Genomic DNA, 19127 nt, shown 5'->3' with positions numbered 1-19127 from the left:
CAATAATGCACATGACACATATACACCACCTCCTGTAATATAGGCTCGAACGCGCTATCATCGTCACACGTGTTTTGAAGCAATCACTCATATAAAACTGTTAGTTTTATCCTAAACCATCTAAAAGAATTTTCATTTTACAGAAATCTCAACCATTGATGGCAATAATTTTACCACGCTAAGTAGTACATCTTGTATTTATTCTGGTAATAAGATTACCTTCCACTGAGAGTGACCAGATGATAGTGATGTCTTGCAGTCTTATAGTTGCCTTACCAACCGAGAAATAAAAAGTATGCGTCTCGAGACGCCATCTCTCAACTAATGCAGTAATAAGGGGTGTGTCAATCTCAATATGACCACATTGTAAAATTTTCAAAAATCCCACATTTTGTAGCACCTGCAGAACACGAACGTGACGTTGAAGGACACGAAAAAAAGATATATCACCGCGTCATACATATAAAGTTGTATTCGAAGCTCCAGACACATCTTCATATCGATGATTTGGCTGTCCGTACAACACACTTATATCAATGGGAATAAAATTTATCATAATTTCACTCAAAAAAAAAAAAATTCAATGCTTGAAATTTTTTCACTTTGAACACACTTCAAATTTCAATACACTTTGCTAAACACACTTCAAATTTTTTCACTTTGTTGAACACACTTCAAATTGAGAGCTCAGCCTTAAATAAGGGTGAGCATTCCCCTTGTCAAATCAGGGCATTGCTATAGCACCGCTGCCACTGCAGCAAAACAGCCTACATTTTCTGGCTGTTTTGACCAACAATTTTTTTTTCAATATCTTAACCAACACCGCAATTCAAAATCATGGTGCTAGTAAATTTATTTTTATATATAAAAATTGCAGCACCGCGATTCGCTGCCTACTTTTTCAACACTTCCAAAATCACCCTATTCTTGTAATTTTTTTTTTTTGCATTATTAAAATAATTTCTCCTTGTTATTGTTGGAAATAATAAAAAGAAAAATAAATGGTATTTATGTAAAAATAATAATAAAATAATTGAATTTGAATTTTAAAATTCAACATTGGCGCCAATATTCAATTTGGTAATGGTTAGGCATTTATTAGTTGGAGACTGAGAATTTCTACTAATAGTATTTATTTTAGTTTTTGAAGAGGTTATCACAACCCTCAAAATTAATCTTAATTCTAAAAAAATTGTATTATTAGTGGAATCGGGTTGAATTCCAAATCGGTTGAAGGATAATTCAACCCTCTCAATTGTAACCCTATCAACCAAATAAATAAGAGTGATTATTTGTGGTCACCGTGTTTCATCTCATCTTATAGGAAAAAGAATAAGATGAAACGAATTTGATTGAACTGATTTTTTTTGTAGCAAACGATTGAATACGATATAAATGTATAATAATAATAATTACCATGTTTGTAAAAAGTATTATGCAAGACAGAAAATGTAATAATTACATCCCACATTGTATATTCTTTAAAATAGCGAAATGTGTTCAAAATATAATTTGAAAATTTCTCATAGACAATCGCATATCCAATCAAAAAATATTTCACGAACAATCACATATCGGATCAAAATATTTCACGAGACGAGATGAAATGAATATGATTTATCCTCAATGCAAATTGAATCTTAAACGTTTAAAAGAAAGCAATCTTTTCGCTTCAAATACTGACTATAAGCTTAATTTTCTTTAAACACATTGTTAGAAGTGGATCGGTCTCCGGCACAGTTACAATACAAATAATTACAGAACACTTAAATATTACAGGCTTTCTAAATGAATTACAAGAAAACCTACCGAATAAGAAATAATGCTTACAGAAAGTAAACTGAAGCAATACAATTTCAGAACAAGAAATTAGTCGGCTCAGAGGCCTAAGACCCAGGGCCTAGAGAGGCCGTAGGCCGCAACCCTGCTCACGGTTGCACGGATATAACCGAGGCCACAAAGGCCAACCACAAAGGCTGTTCACAGTAATCCACCGAGGATCGTGCCACAAAGGCTTTAGAATCGGAAACCACTAAGGTGTTTGCCACAAAGGCTTTAGGGTTTAAGGAGGAAGAAAGGGGGAGAAGAGAATCTGTTCGTTAACCTCAAACCAGCAAGTCCGAGCCATATATGAAGGCTAGCACTTAATGGCTCATTTACGGCCATTATCTGGAGAATAGGAGTTACAGAAGACGAAGTAAGGGTGAAGAACCCGAAGGGTTCAGAGGAGAGGAAGGGATAGTGAAGACGGCGAAAATTAGGGCTGAATGAGAGAGGAGAGTATTTAAAAGGGAGCTGCCGGGTCAAACCTTAGAGTGGACCGGGTCGGTGGGCTAGAGTGATTGGGCCCTCGGTTTTATTCGGCCATCCAGTGAGCAAGGCCCAATCATATTGGTTTGGGCCATCATTTTATTAATATTTTCCACCTTGGTCCAAACCAAGATGGTGGGTCAAAAAGCTGTCATCATTGCCATAGCTTCCTTTTCCTGCAAGAAGAAAGGTTAAGGAACAACAGTTTATAGATGTAGCATATCAAGACAATTTTTAAAATTTTCTATTGCTAAACATTTAGTTCCCATATCTGCAGGATTCTCTTCTCACTTTACTTTCTCAAGATTGATTATGCCATTGTTAATAACATCCCTAATAAAGTGATATCTAACATCTATGTGTTTGGTTCTGTAGTGGAAGACTGGGTTTTTACATAGCTGAATACTAGATTGACTATCAGAGTAAACAACAAGTTTATTCTTCAGAAATCCAATTTCAGAAATTAAGCCTTTTAACCATAATGCTTCTTTTATTGCTTCAGTTGTTGCTATATACTCAGCTTCTGTAGTAGAAAGAGCTACAATACTTTGAAGTTGTGATTTCCAACTTATGCAGGCATTACACAGTGTAAAGATATAGGAGGTAGTTGATTTTCTACTATCTTTGTCATTAGCATAGTTAGAGTCCACAAATCCTTTAAGTTCCACACCATCAGAATTTTTAGAAAAGGTTATTCCAACATTCTTAGTACCATTCAAGTATCTAAACAGATATTTCACTGCTTCCCAGTGGGAAGTACCTGGATTGGACATATACCTACTTAAACAGCTAACTGCATATGCTATGTCTGGCCTAGTACTTACCATTAGATACATGACAGAACCTATAGCATTTGAGTAGGGCACATTTTTCATTTTATCTTTTTCAGATTCTGTTTTAGGACATAGATCTTTGCTTAACTGAAAGTGTGCTGCAAGTGGTACAGAGGATAGTTTGGAGTTTTCCATTGAAAATTTTTCAAGAATGCTTTGAATGTAAGAGGTTTGATTTAAGAAAATAGTTGACTTGGTTCTGCTTCTTTCTATGTTCATACCAAGTATTTTCTTTGCATTTCCTAAGTCTTTCATTTCAAAGTTCTTGCATAAATGATGCTGTAAGTTTTTAATCATATCAAGACTAGGACTAGCTATTAACATGTCATCCACATATAAGACAAGAAATAGTGGCACATTGTTTTCATGCTTGAAATATAAACATGGATCATAAGCACTGTTTTTGAAATCCAAAGAATGCATGAACTGATTCAAACTTTTATTCCACTGCCTAGGGGATTGTTTCAGACCATATAAGGATCTTTTGAGCAAGCATACATGTTTTGGATTTTTCTTATCAACAAAACCGTGAGGTTGAGACATGTAAATTTGTTCATCTAGATTTCCATGCAAGAATGCAGTCTTTACATCCATCTGTTTTAATTCCCAGTCAAAGTGAGCAACCAAGGCAAGCAAGATTCGAACAGTAGTAAACTTAACCACAGGAGAGAAAATTTCAGTAAAATCAATGCCTTCTTTTTGAATAAAACCTTTTGCTACAAGTCTTGCTTTAAACCTTTTGACATTGTTTTCTTCTTTTATTTTGAAAACCCATTTACAGTCGACTATAGAAGCATTTTTCGGTTTTGAAACTAGAACCCAAGTGTTATTCTCTTTTAAGGCTTTTATTTCTTCATTCATAGCAGTTATCCATTCTTTAGAGTTTGTACTTTCTAAAGCCTCTTCATAAGTACTTGGTTCTAAGTTTTCAACATTTAGAGCTAAATGATAATCTTTAAGCCTAGAGGGAATCCTACGTTCCCTAGGTACTCGATCTCTAACTAGCTGATAGGTATTTGGATTTTCATTTTCAATTTCTTCATCATTGTGTTCTTCCTGATTTTCTTGATTTTCTTCTCTATTTACTATTTCTTCCCCTTGTTGGTTATCCTCATTACCAGGTTCCACCTTATTAAAGGTATTTTCAATATTAAAATCTTCAGAATTTTTAGAGGAAGTGTTTAAGCATGGCATTTCTGATTCATTAAAGATCACATCTCTACTTACTATCACCTTAAAGCCAGGTTGATTCTTAAGCCATAGCCTATATCCTTTTACTCCGGGTGGATAACCAATAAATACACATTTTTGGGACCTAGGATCTAGTTTATCACCATTATAATGACAGAAAGCAGCACAACCAAAAATGCGCAGAGAAGTAAAATCAACATCAGAATTTGTCCAAACTTTTTCAGGAATATTTCCAAGTAAAGGCACCGAGGGTGACCTATTTATCAAATATGCTGCAGTTAATAAAGCTTCTCCCCAAAAAGTTTTAGATAAACCAGAACTGATTAAAAGACACCTTACTTTATTTAACAAAGTCCTATTCATTCTCTCAGCTACCCCATTTTGTTGAGGAGTATATGGTGTGGTTTTGTGTCTTTTAATACCATACTTATCGCATAAATCAGAAAACTGTTTGTTACAAAACTCCAAGCCATTATCAGTTCTTAATGCTTTAAGCCTATGACCTGTTTGGTTCTCAACCAGATTTTTCCAACTCTGAAATTTTTCAAAAACATCAGATTTTTGTTTCATTAGAAAAACAAATACTTTCCTAGAATAATTATCAATAATTGATAGAAAATACTTATTGCCCCCATGAGTACTAATATTAGCAGGACCCCACACATCTGCATGCACATACTCTAAAATGCAGTTTGAAGAAGTGGGTGACGGGTATGAGGAAGTAGGAAACTTAACTTTGTGTTGTTTTCCTAATATGCAATCATCACAAAAATTTAAAGTAGAAGGTTTTTCATGCAAAAAACCATTTTTGTGTAACAACTCAAGCCCTCTAAAGCTGATATGACCCAGCCTCTTATGCCAAATTTCAGATTTATTTTCTGTGAAAACATTTCCAGAAAAGGAATCATACTTAACGGTGCATAAATACAGATTTCTCTTTTTGATTGCTTTGAAAATAGTCATGGAACCCTTAGAAATTTTCATGATCCCTTTCCCCCATTTCCCCTCTAACCCTTCTTCTTCTAGGGCAGAGCATGACATCAAATTATGGGCAAGATCAGGGACATACCTAACATTCTTAAGGGTTATTTTCGAACCATTTTCAAAAATAAGACAGGTATCACCAAAACCGAGCACATCACATAATTTTTGGTTTGCCATTGACACAGAACCTAGTCTTTCAGTTTTAAAATTTGTCAAAATGTCTTTATAAGGTGTCATATGAAACGTGCATCCAGAATCTACAAGCCATTCAGATTTATTTAAGGAGTTTTCAACAAAATTTACATCAGACACCATATAAACTTTATCAGTTGTTTCTTCTGAAACATTAGCAGATTCGTTTTGTTGGTTCTTTTTAGGCTTTTTACAGTCTTTAATGAAATGACCTCTTCCTCCACAGTTGTAACACCTAAAGTCCTTTTTATTTTTATCTTCATCTCTTTTATTATTATTGTTGTTATAATGCCTATTTCTAGACGGACTTCTTCCCCTACTTCTACTCCGACTTTTACTGTATTTTCTGAATTTCGAGTTATGGTTATTATTCCTATTTTTAGGTCTTCCCCTTACCAAGTTTACTTCATTGTTGTTATTACTAGGAGTATTGGTTTTTAAATCCATTTCTTTTGATTTTAAGCCACTAATTACAGTTTCTAAAGTCACATTATCCCGTCCGTATTTTATTGCAGCTTTAACATCACTATAAGACTCAGGAATAGCATTTAATAAAACTATGGGTGTATAATCATCAATATTTTTATCCCCTGTCAATTTTATGTCTTGAATTAATTTAGTAAAATCATCAACATTTTCCTCAATATTTTTCGAAACATCCAGTTTATATCTGAAAAATTTTTCTAAGAGAAACAGTTTGCTAGGAAGTGAAGTTTCAGTGTATAGTTCCTCTAACCTATTCCATAGCTCTTTAGCAGTATTCTGTTTTCCTACTTTCCTAATTACAGAATCAGACAGATTTAAGATAATAGAGCTGTAAGCATACTCATCATTTTCAAGCCGTTTTTCATCAGAAACAGTTTCAGAATATTTTCCTTCAATAGCTTTAAAAACCTTTTGTTGTATTAAGATGCCTTTCATTTTTTGTTGCCATATAGAAAAGTCAGTTTTTCCGCCAAATGGTTGTAAGTTATAACCAGACATTTTAGCAAGTTACAGTAATATCACAGAAATTCACAGTTCAAGTAATAGAGGCAAATATTAAGCAGCAGCAAATTCCCAATCACAGAAGATTCAACAGTAAACAAAAACAGTTAATAGAGCTAGGGCCTTAACTACGCCTCCACTAGATACCCGACGGCTTCAGGAGCCCGGCCAAGGGAGGTTAGCAGTAAGGGGTCGGGAAACTGGGACCGGAAAAATAAAGAGAGAGAGAGTTAGAGCGATGTTACCGTGAGTGGCCTCAGGCCAGAGACTTAACCCCGCTCTGATACCACTGTTAGAAGTGGATCGGTCTCCGGCACAGTTACAATACAAATAATTACAGAACACTTAAATATTACAGGCTTTCTAAATGAATTACAAGAAAACCTACCGAATAAGAATTAATGCTTACAGAGAATAAACCGAAACAATACAATTTCAGAACAAGAAATGGTCGGCTCAGAGGCCTAAGACCCAGGGCCTAGAGAGGCCGTAGGCCGCAACCCTGCTCACGGTTGCACGGATATAACCGAGGCCACAAAGGCCAACCACAAAGGCTGTTCACAGTAATCCACCGAGGATCGTGCCACAAAGGCTTTAGAGTCGGAAACCACTAAGGTGTTTGCTGAAGGCTAGCACTTAATGGCTCATTTACGGCCATTATCTGGAGAATAGGAGTTACAGAAGACGAAGTAAGGGTGAAGAACCCGAAGGGTTCAGAGGAGAGGAAGGGATAGTGAAGACGGCGAAAATTAGGGCTGAATGAGAGAGGAGAGTATTTAAAAGGGAGCTGCCGGGTCAAACCTTAGAGTGGACCGGGTCGGTGGGCTAGAGTGATTGGGCCCTCGGTTTTATTCGGCCATCCAGTGAGCAAGGCCCAATCATATTGGTTTGGGCCATCATTTTATTAATACACATCACGTTTTACAGCCTTTTTAATAATCCCAAGATCCAAAAATAATCTTAAAGAGATTAGAATAAGAATTCAGGTGAAATGGTGAACGGCAATTGGAACAAATCCATAACATGTAAGTGCAATCAACCTCCATGTTGTTAAATTATGACCCCATCTTAACGTACTGCAATACAGTGAACACGTATATCATTAAGCACTCAATTTAAGTGAATATGAACACACTCAACTCCTCCTCATCAACACAAGGCCGTCCCAATCATGTATGCAGACCACATTCATAAGCTATCGACAAATATTCCAGTAACATAGCTGGGAAAGTGTGCTTAGTTCTGTTTTAGCACAAGGGACTGCAGATGAAATCTTGCACCCGCAGCAGCAGCAATCGATTGATCATCTTGTTTTTCCTTTGCAGCCAACACAGCAGCTATATAAGCTTCTCTTGCTGCTTCCAGCTTCTGCATATCCATTTCATAGTCCTGCCCAGTTTTAGGAAATCAAGTATAGTCAGACCACAAATTCTCAAGAATTACATCTGGGAACAATGTACAAGTTAAACTCAAATATTAGTTAACTTCAAACTTCTAACTTGTGCCGAACAATATTTCCATGTAAAAGAATTCACTAGAGAACTTACACCTAAACCCCTACCCACTCACCCCTGCAGATAGAGAAGGACTCGTGAATAATTAACATTAGTTATAAGAAAGAGTCAGAATCCATGCATGTAAAGTTGAAGGAATTTACTCTAGCTTAGATGATACGAAACAGATGTTAGCATTGTTAGATGTAGCAAGAGATGTATCAGTTGCTGTGAACTGGTAAATAACTTACGAAGTCATCATTCTCATCAAGAGGATAAGGCACATCATCATAATCTCCAGCAGAAATGGGTAAGTCCTTCCTTGTCAAGCCTTCAATTAATAACATGAATGCTGATATGTCTCCTTGCACCCTGTCTAGATCTTCCTGGAGCCTCTCCACCTTTTTATTGGAAGTCATCGCCTCCCATTGTAGTTTTTCCACAGCTGCTTGTTTGTCAGCGAGCTTGATCTGTAAAAATACTGAAAGCGTCAATATTAGATATGAAATATTTTTAGAGAGAGGATGAGAGGACAATTTAAATCGTGTGCCATACATAATCCGATTTGAGGAATTCTAACCTAACCACATCTATCGTCCTCCAGTATGACGATCATACAAAAATATTTATATTTTATCTTCCCCCCACCACAGAATCAAACAACACATAGGTCCAAGAACAGAACAACAAAGGATAGCAAATTTCACTCACTCAAATGTTCAGTTTCTGGAAAAGGGACTTATGATAGAAATTAGTGAGTAATTTACACCCAACAGGTAAACAACAAATCAGCTTTACTAGCTACTCAGTCTGTCCTATTTTGAATTATTTGTGCTTGCCACCACAAATTTGTAATATAAATTTTTTTTTGAGAAAGTACAGTTTGGGTTGTGGACAGCATGTCATTTTTTTTAAAAATTATTACACATTTGCTTCAAATATTATTAATATTATATGTTATAATTATTTAACTATAAATTTATATATTTTTCTAATTATAATCAATGTTAAAATTTATTAATTAAACAAATTACAATCAATGGTTACAAATATTGCAATTAATACAAATACTATAATATAGTTAAAATTTTGTTTACTTTGTCTCACTTTATGTGAGTTATTGCAATTTAATTATCGTTGTTATATTGATGTATTTATTTAAATGAATTATTATTTTATATAGCAAGATAAATATTAGGGAAAAGTATTATTTTAGTCCTCTAAGTATGCCTAATTTTAATTTTAGTCCGATAACTATGTCCATTTTTATTTAGGTCCAGTAACTTACGAAATTGCTTACTTTTAGTCCTCTAGCAGATTTTCGGACAATTTTACCCCTATGAGTGCATATGGACTAAAACTGCCTTTCAAAAATTGCATAGGGTAAAATTGTCCGAAAATCTGCCAGATGACTAAAAGTAAGCAATTTCGTAAGTTACTGGATCTAAAAAAAATGGACATAGTTATCGGACTAAAATTAAAATTAGGCATACTTAGCGGACTAAAACAATACTTTTCCCTAAATATTATATATAATAATTATATATAATATATGGAAATGTAATATATAATAATATAATAATAAAAAAGAAAAATCTTTGTCAAGGAGGCTGGTGGTAAGCCTTGAAAGAAGAGCAAAAAGAAATTTTTTTTTTTTAACGTACAGTTTGGGTCGTGGACGCTCGTCATTTTAAAAAAAATAAAAAAATTTGCTCAAGGCGTGGACACTTGATATATTTGTGTTATATATATTATTTTAACTATATTTTTATTATTTTTTTATTTTTTGATAATAATAAAATAAATAAACCGAGAAGGCAAGTGATCCATCAGCTGTTGAAGGCCAAACGAGGGGGTGGAGGACAATCATATCAGATTATATGAGCATATTGGGTCTGAGTATATCTCATACCTTTGCATCAGAGAGCTGCAGTTGCGTGGACTTAATCAGTGAGTCCTTTTCTGCCGCCTCGTTTTTAAGTTCATCAAATTTCCCAAAAAGGGAAGCCATCTCATTTTTTGAAAGTTCTGCTGATTTTAGAAGTTCATCTTTTTCGGATAATTGCCTTTTTAGATCCTCTACTTGGTTCCGCAGTGCCACCAATTCTTCTCTATCCTTTTCAGAGAGCAATGTCCCTGAGGAGAAAACTGAGAAGTTCTCAGCACAACCATCTTGGTTATTGGCTGCATTCCTGTTTTGGTCCTTGTCTCCCTGGTCCCTATGCTTTTTTGTTGGAAGAGTGGCACTCCGTCCAGCTGCCTGAAGCAAATATGTTAGACCACCAGCCATGAATCCATAGAAAAATTGATCATTCAGGCTAAATCATATTGAAAATTTAAGTCAACACAGAAGGACAGTATAGATATGTAACATCATTTATACTGAGAAGTTTGACACTAAATCTCAGAATTTGCTCTCGTCAAATTCACAAATTACAAGCATTTGATGTTCATATTTAAGCTGCACATGAAATTTTGTTGTGTTCTCTTTCTATACCAGCAGCTAGAATATATAAATAAAGTTACCAGAGTCATGCTTATCCCAGCTCTGGAAGCAATGACTTTAATTTAGTGTTTATATAATATGTATCCCTTAAAAATTCCAATGTATCCGAACAGGTCAATTGTGAAATCACTTTAAGCAGTCAAGTCTAACACTTAATTGTTAGGAAATCTCAGGTACGCTCAGGTGTCAAACACGTGTAGCTTCTTATGTGATGTTTTCAATTTATAATTTGGAGTGTGTGTAGAGCTTACTGATAAAATATTGTAGTGATATCACATATGGTTGATTTTTTATAAGTCAATGGAGTAAAATAACAGACCACTCAATAGTTTCAGACATTTTCTGATTTGGATAATGTTTCCAACTATTCTAATAATGCTATTTTAAATTGGGCTTTTCTTACAGTATTAGCTTCAGAGGTTTTTAGAGTTCAATAAAAGAATAGTTTGCATTAGGTCAAGAAAGATGAAGAAAAAGGAATCAAGTATCCATGGGGAGAAGGGCATAAATGAAGGGGGAGCCCAAATAAGCAACGGATTCAATCTCCCCCAACATTGAATTGGAGTTTCATTATGTTATAAGGGCTTAAAGTTATAATGCCTAATCAAATTGTATATCTTAGAATCAAGCACTTTTTGGATTTTGAAAGATGGTGGGCACCACTCTTTTCAAAATTTATTTAGATTTTATAACGTTAATTCTAGAACTTAGCGAATAATCACCGTTGTAGTTTGCTATAGGGATGACAATGAGTCCACGTTAAACGTACACCAAACCTCGGGTTTTCAAATCAGAAACATGTCACAAAAAGTATCTCAAGATTTAGTGTTTGGACGCAACATTGACCTGATTAAATTATAACACATGCTTTTTTAATTTATCATGCATACTTTATGATATATATATATATAGATGTATGTATACAACTAAGCTTTAGATTACATTTAGACTCAAATATAAAATTTATATAATGCTCTGCGAGTCAAAATGAAAATGAAAAATTTAATAAAAACTTAGTTTATACTTTTGCCGTATATGGAAAAACAAATATATTTGTAATTTTAATATTTCAAAAACTAAAATATACATATGTAGACTTGTAAAAAACTAATTCTTTGTTAAAAATATAATTCATATTTCTGAAGTAAAGAATCATCCTTTCGGAGAATGTTAGGGTTTTCTAACAGCTGTAGAGTCAGGCCAGGTGGATCTAATTTTTCTAACCTAAGGGGTTGTACCTGTAATTAGTCAGACATCTAGAGATATCCAAAAGGCAAATAGGTGCAATAAGTTAGGGAGTTATGGAGTATATAAAGAACTGAAGCACATAAAGTTGTCTTATTTATTTCTCTCCTGACTTGGTCCACCAGGACTCAACAATTCCTCTCCATGCATGCACATGGTATACTGAAGCAAACATATAGCAACCCGAACTGTTATATTGGTGGTTGAAAATAAAGATGTGTTTATCTAGCAAGGATCCAAAATACGGTCATTAAGCACTAGAAGGTCGGGAAAGAGAGTGATCTTCATCTAATTTTACTTTTCCTTATGATGCCTATTACAACCCTATTTAATGATATAAAAGAATAAACTATGAGCCATAATTGAATTTTATGTGTTTGAAGTGGTATAGCTTGAAATAGACTAGGCATCCTTTCTGATCTCAAACTCTTTCCAAAGGTGAAAGTCTATCTTCTTTGTTAAAAGTCTTTGGAAGTTCGTACTATAAATGAAATCAGGCTCATGTAAAACTTAAGTTCAGAGTTGCTCAACCATAGGTCATGGACATATAGAGAGCTCTAATAAGAGTCACAGACATTCAAGTTGACTAATTCCACATCTATATCAGAAATTTTCTCTCATTTTCTCACCAATTATCCTATTACTGCTTAAAAGTTCTTCAGGAAGAAAGATGAATTTACAACGTAAGTACAAATATTGACAAGATTAATCCTGGTGCTATTGTGTTCAACTAAAATAATTAACGATAAAATAAGCAAAAGGTACCAAGATACTACTAAAAGTTACTATATTTAACATTACAAATTTAAAAACTATGAAAAGATATGCACATAGCTGTTGCTGAAATGAAAACTAAACAATAAGGAAAATGGATTTTGTTAGATTCATTTCATAATAAAAGAGTTCTTTTTTTATTATTATTTTATGTGTTGCAGAGAGGGACTAAAGGAAATAAGTTCACGGACATGTATGGTTACACCCTATACATTCTATGAATATGAATATATTAATAGAACATATGATTAGAATCATCATGTTTTGCTTGATCTCAGAAGAATTAATTCAAAATATCTATCAATGCTTAGCATGTGAAATTACTGAATTTGGTCATATATCATGCATTGCAACCATAGTATGCATAGTTATATAGTTTTGGTAAGTGTATTTAGACTTAATAAACAGTGAAACTTAAAATGACTCATATTTCTACTTGTATTTTTACATCTTTTGTCCTTTGCAACGAATAATTTCATAATATCTTATGATTGTTAGACCATTTTGTAACCTTTTCCACTTTTTTTTTGCTAATATTAGGTAACTCAATTGTTTGTTTACTTTGTAGGTAGATCAATTGTATCTCTACCTATGAAGGTGCCCAACCACTAATCTCAACTCTATATATTTCGGATTACAGTTCTTAATAAAATATACATTCAACTTTCTCTATTATGACATAGTATCGAGAAGGTTCTAAATTCCTTTTTAGGATTTTGGGGTTGGGGGGGGAACCTCTAGGCTACCTTCACTGCCCCCGAACCTATCCTCCCCTCCCTTTATTTGTTGCCACTGTTGCATGCCTTTTCTTCCACCACCCGGTCCATTGCTGTCACCGAGTGGTTTAATCTAACCATCGTCATCTGCATTGGGTTATAACCACCAATGTCTTTTCTCCCATTGGGTTTGGAAGCTGAGTTAGCTTCATATCTTGAAGTGTTTCTATTAAGTTCTCCACCAGAGTTCATCACAGGTCTGTAACACCTCACTTGTGGACGTTGTCTGATTTGCTCTGTCTATGTCCTCTCTGTCTGTCCACAGCTCTTTTATCATGGCATCTATCACCAAACAGAAAGGTGCCTTTTGGTACAACTGTCAAATTGAACAGCCGAAACTATTTCTCTGGTCTCAAGTGTTCAAACTTTTTCTTGTTTCCAGAACAAACTATTGCACATCCAGCTTAGCCCTCCGAACTCCAACATGCTACACATATCTAGTGACAACAGGCATTACTTGGTCGTGACTTGGCTTCTGAATGGCATAGAGGAGTATGGCAGTGTTAGTGTTATGTTTTCAGGATCTGGCAAGGATATGCCGGATGCATTAAGCAACATGCATTTACGAGAAAAATATCTCTCCAGTATTTGAATTATATGGCAAACTTTTCTCTCTGAAGCAAGATAGTCATTCTGTTACTGGTCACTTTGCTTCACCAGAGGGAGCTACTAATGAGATCTTATAGTATCACCCATGAAGTTGTTACTCCCCAGCTAGGAAATCTCAATGGGAAGAAGTACCAGTAGCCAAGTCGTTATGTAATTGTGATAATAGTCTTTAACCAGTCTGTGATCATATGTTACCCAGTAAGTCTGTTCCCAGCCCATCCAATGCTTTGTCGCGTGTGCTTCGTGTTACTGCAGGTACATTTAGGTCTCATGATTCATCCAGCAACTATCACACTAAATCTTCAACTATGGCTGTTTCAGGGCTAAAGTCATGCCTCTTCCTAAGGACGCAAATGCCGTGGATGTCGAGGTCAAGGTCAAGAACCAGATGCCTTTAAAGGACCATGTATTTTGAAGGGCCAAAAAAATAGCCACCAATTGCTAAATTTTGAACCAAGAACAACTAAACTCTTTCATATATTTTCTCAGATAAGTTTTTCATCATATTTCCCATTTTTGTATAAATTTCTTGCATGTATACCCTTTTTTCAGTCTCAAGCCTTATTAACGTTATTTTGGCTGATAGCTCGATACCATTGCTTTTGTGCAAAACCCTTGTGAAACAGGACGTTTAGGAAATGGGTAAACTTGAAGAGAAGAATTTTGCAACTATAAAAGGGAGGGGAAGAGTTGGTAGTTCAACAATCAGAGAGGAGTGGATTGTAATCAACTTTAGTTTATTAAAAGGTGAGACCTGCTTCACCTATACTCAAACCAAGCATGGATGAGCAAAATATTTCTTCTTTAATTAATTTCAGATTTGTATATTTTGACATATCAGTAAAGAGTATTTAAATTTGGTACCAACATGATAAATCAATTACCCATGCCACTTACAAGGGAGTACATTTAAAGTCATACAAGGATGTACGAGACATCTCTTACTAATAGATTCACCAATTCACTATTTAGAATGTCTTCTTTGTAGTCATATGGTGAATCAACAACTTACCAAAGGCGATAAAATTCTAAGAAGTCCTAGCTAATAGACCTACCTTCACACATAACCCTTGCCCACCAATCTAACTTTGAATTTATCAACAGAACCCCATGGTTAAGCTGCACTTTATGCTCACCAAATCTACCAGAAACTTTAAGGCATGTGCAGAACATCAATTAGAGAACCTTCTCCATAAGAGAGCTTTTATTCTTATTGCCACAAAAATCATTCAAGTTAGCTCTTCCAGGTGCAGGTGCAACATTTTGCTATTCTTGTGATTGGAACAATAAAATTTAACTCGTCCATCATTTTATTGCCCCCACCCAGGCTTGTGCAATGTTATACTTGTTATGACTCTCAAAAGCAACTTCAAACCTTTCTATTCTTTTATCACTTTGTAACCAACACTTTCCCCAGAAAACCTACTGAACGAAGGTTCCAACATACTCAAGCGTGTGGTGAACACGAATAAGTGTGAGGAGTTCTCCAAATGAAGTGCAGCATTAAACTCCCCCTTACAAGCAAGTAGTGCAAGTCTTGTAGCCTATATAGAGTTCACACTTGGGACTGAATACACAAGGATCAATGAAGAAACAAAGAATTGATTCCAACTGATGTGCACAGTACACTATATTAAAGAGTTGTTCCATCATCAGCATTAAATAACTAGGTGTAACAGGTTGTGCTAGTCATTCCCAACGATTTATAGTTTATTCTAACCATGCATAGGCAAAGAACATGAGGCATACAAATGACAGCCAACATTTTTCACTCTCTTTTCAGCAATTAAAACCAAGAGGTATGTTTGTGGTCAAATCCGTGTGACTTATAAGGGTTAAACAATAAAGAATCGGACAGGAAGTTCAACAAATTGACAGTACAAAGCAAATTTACATCTAATGGCTAACAATATAGACTCCATAGCTAGTTAACTGATTAATCAACTAAATACTTTAGCTAATCAAGTTAAACAATCTATGATTTCATTAAGGTGTAATCTTGAGAGAAAATATATGGAAAATCAATTAATTGAAATTGTCACTATTGTGATTGAAACATATCTCCAATAATGGCACAGTCATTAGAGCATATACATAACTGAGACAATAAGAGAAAAAACCTCCGACAACCAGATGAACACATGCACTTGAAGGAAATGTCATCATCTATTTCCGTGCAATTCAATGTCCCAAATTTGCACATTTACCAAAGAATGGTTCGCACATATATAGTAGTATAAGCTAACAGAGACAAACAATTATTATAGACGAAAAAAGAATAGGCAAAATGAGAAAAGGCAAAAAAGAAAAGAAATTACCTTCTTGTAAAGGGATTCTCTAGAAGGCGTCTTGGTATAGATCATAGAACCCCGTCTCGTAAATGAAGAATTCGCCTTCCTATCCTGATATTAAATTTGAAAAACCCAAAGGAAAAAAAAAAAGAAAAAGCAAAATTAATCAACAATGTTTAAGAAGTAAAAGAAACAGAAATGGACAAAAAACACACAACTGAAATGAGCGTGGTTACAATGAGGGATTGAACAAGGGGGACCATCTCGACAAGGTCATTGAACAGGACGCGGTCAACATTTCCGGTAGCAGAGGCGGTGGCGGCGGCTGCTGAGAGTGAGGAGAGTGTGCGGCTGAGGTCGTCGCCGGAGAGCCATGACTTTGGGTCCGACCCGAAACCACTGTTGTCTTGTAAATCTAGCAAATGCTGCTGTTGAGGTTCATACATTCTTCCGTCCATCGATCTCTTCTCCCTGATTATGAAAATGGCGATGGATCAGCTCAGAATTTTGAAAGCAGCCCACCAAAATCCTTTTTCTCTTTGATTTCTTCAAATATTGTGGAGAGGCTGATTTTGTTTGTGCTCTTGAAGACTGTGGAGAGACTTGATTTTGAAATGTTTTTCCTGGGCAAGATTCTTGTCTTAAATAACTTTAAGATAATTTCACTTACACCCTCAAAATACTTAGTCTTCATATTTTCCACCTCTAAAAACTTACTTTGCCCCAAAATAGGATGTGGCATCTTAGCATAATCCCTAGTATTCATTTATTTGGTGGATTTACTCTTCATTCTGTTTTGGAGAACAACTCCTCAATAAAGTGGCTAGCTAAATTTTTAAATTAATTTGTCATATCTAACGATTATTCGGGTGCAGAAATATCATATGATATTATTTAATTTATTGTATTTTAAGATTAATTTGCAAATTAAGGGTTATGATTTTAATATTGAAATCAGTAGTGAACTATAAAGCAAGAATACTTATTAAATGGGTGAATAGCAATTTATCCTCTATGATATTGAAAATGAGCACATTACCCCATTATGAAAAAAATATAATAAGGGGGTAAATTGTTGTATTTTAAAAAATATAAGAAGGTAAATCGCTATTTATTTTTTCATAAGGGGTTAATTTGTTCATTTGCAAATCACAAGGGGGTGCTTGCATCTTTCCCCTTATTAAATATAAGAATCAAGAGGCTTAGTGATGAAGCAAGTGAGGAATGTATAAAATTTTGCGGAAATAATGAGCTTCACAGAGTAATCATGAGTGTAGCAAGTTGATACTAAGCGAAGGTTTGTGTAAAGAGTCAAAATGATGAATAAAAGTAACTTATCTTTCTCAATCTACCTAAATTCCTATTTATAGGAGTCGGGTGAGAGAAATTGGAAGAAGGTTAAGTATGATTTAAATATATCTCGATTGTTTGAAAATTCTATTTTCACAAAATATGATTGATAGAGTTGTACACCACATTATTTGTGTCATACGTGAGTAGGAACATGACATACCCCATCAATAAAGAAGTAACCTATTTTGGGGGAAGTAGTTACTTATTAGTTTTATCTAGTAAGTTCTAGCTGGTGTGTTTATCTTCCATTGACGTGTCTTTAGGTTGAATGTTATCTAAGTTGTAGAGCATTATTGATGTGTCAGTTGAATTGGTTGAACCACCAGTAAATTAAAATTAGATCTATACTAGCTCGGTCTCGTCAACAGGTTTTTACTAGTTTGGAAGTGATCTTGGCTCTTTAGAGTTTGTGGGTTGAGGCTTACTGATTTTATCTTAATTTGGCCAGACATTTATTTTTGGCTTAAAAATGAATAACCAATCTATCAACATCCATTATTAAACTTAAAAGGATGTTTGGTTAAAATTATTTAAATATCTTATGAACTCCTATATCGTATGATATAAGGTATTTTTGAGCTTATAAAATATTAATATTATCTAAAAAAATAAGGTAGTGAAGTGTTTAAATAATATAAAATTATAGAGCTTATAAAATATTAAATAAATAGCAATTTTTAATTCATATGACTAGATCTAATGGAGTTAGTTATTTTTTAAAAAAATAAAATAAAATTAAGAACTCCTTACTTTTCTAAAGAAGCTCGTATCATAATTCATAAGCATTTATTTTTTTTTTTAATTTTATAAGCTCTTTGAAAATTTTATCAAATAATTTTCAATTCCTTATAAAATACTTTTTAAAACTTATAAACTTATTCAAATTAGGTGTGCAAATAAATCGAGATCAGATAATATTTTCGACTCAAGCTCGAGTCTGAGCTCCCTATATCGAACTCGAGTAGCTCGTTGCTCAGGAGCGAAGCTTGAGCTTCCGAAGGAGCTCATGTGCTTGAGCGCTTTTTCTTTCTTTCTTCTTCCTTTTTTTTTTTTTCTTAACAAAATCTCACTATTACAATAAGGTACAATCGATTCAACATCTAGAGTTCTGGATAATAGAAAATATAAAGTGCAACATGTGAATAAATAAATAAAAGCAAAGTCATGAGACTCCCTAATTGAATATATGACTTCATAATATTTTTATTATATATCTAATATTAGTAAATATTATATATCTAATGTTAGTTTAGGAATAACATAATTAGTGACAGTATAGAAAAAAAAAAATACTTTTACTATTATCTTTGCATAATTTTGTATAATTATATATTTATCGAACTGAAAAAAATATATTTTTCCAGATAATTTTTTTAATTGAATTATATAATATATGAATTTTAATAAATGCATAAGTTATTTTCTAAAAGTAATATGAGAATGGTCATGAAAATATATTTTAAAATATTGTGATGGTAATTTAAATTTTTATATTTTTTAGTTATACAAAAATAAAAACGAGAACTTTTAAAACCAAGCAGTGGTTGATCTAATTTTTGATATATATATATAAAAAATACATA

General features: G+C 34.1%; 1 protein-coding gene across 2 annotated transcripts; it reads right to left on the bottom strand.

Moving 5' to 3' along the window:
• On the bottom strand, positions 7479–16801 carry LOC105168503. 2 transcript variants are annotated; one of them, XM_011088607.2, is made up of 5 exons: positions 16410–16801; positions 16219–16302; positions 9903–10250; positions 8242–8460; positions 7479–7886 (listed from the first exon to the last, which is right to left on the bottom strand). In XM_011088607.2, exons 1-5 carry the CDS (start codon positions 16647–16649, stop codon positions 7734–7736), a joined length of 1044 nt encoding a protein of 347 aa, XP_011086909.1. In that variant the 5' UTR covers positions 16650–16801; the 3' UTR covers positions 7479–7733. The 2 variants fall into 2 exon arrangements, with proteins under 2 accessions (XP_011086909.1, XP_011086910.1); XM_011088608.2 differs by having other exon boundaries at positions 16428–16801.

The sequence above is a fragment of the Sesamum indicum genome, linkage group LG8 (assembly GCF_000512975.1).
Source record: "Sesamum indicum cultivar Zhongzhi No. 13 linkage group LG8, S_indicum_v1.0, whole genome shotgun sequence".
Lineage (NCBI taxonomy): Eukaryota > Viridiplantae > Streptophyta > Magnoliopsida > Lamiales > Pedaliaceae > Sesamum > Sesamum indicum.
The sequence above is the reverse complement of the archived record's forward strand: the minus strand, read 5'-3'. Positions and strand labels throughout refer to the sequence as shown.

Coding starts and splice junctions, on each gene's coding strand:
- LOC105168503 (XM_011088607.2), bottom strand. CDS start 16,649: ATGGACGGAAGAATGTATGAACCTCAACAGCAGCATTTGCTAGATTTA. Junction 10,251..16,218: donor GAGAATCCCTTTACAAGAAG/GTAATTTCTTTT, acceptor TATTTGCTTCAG/GCAGCTGGACGGAGTGCCAC. Junction 8,461..9,902: donor TGCAGCTCTCTGATGCAAAG/GTATGAGATATA, acceptor GTATTTTTACAG/ATCAAGCTCGCTGACAAACA.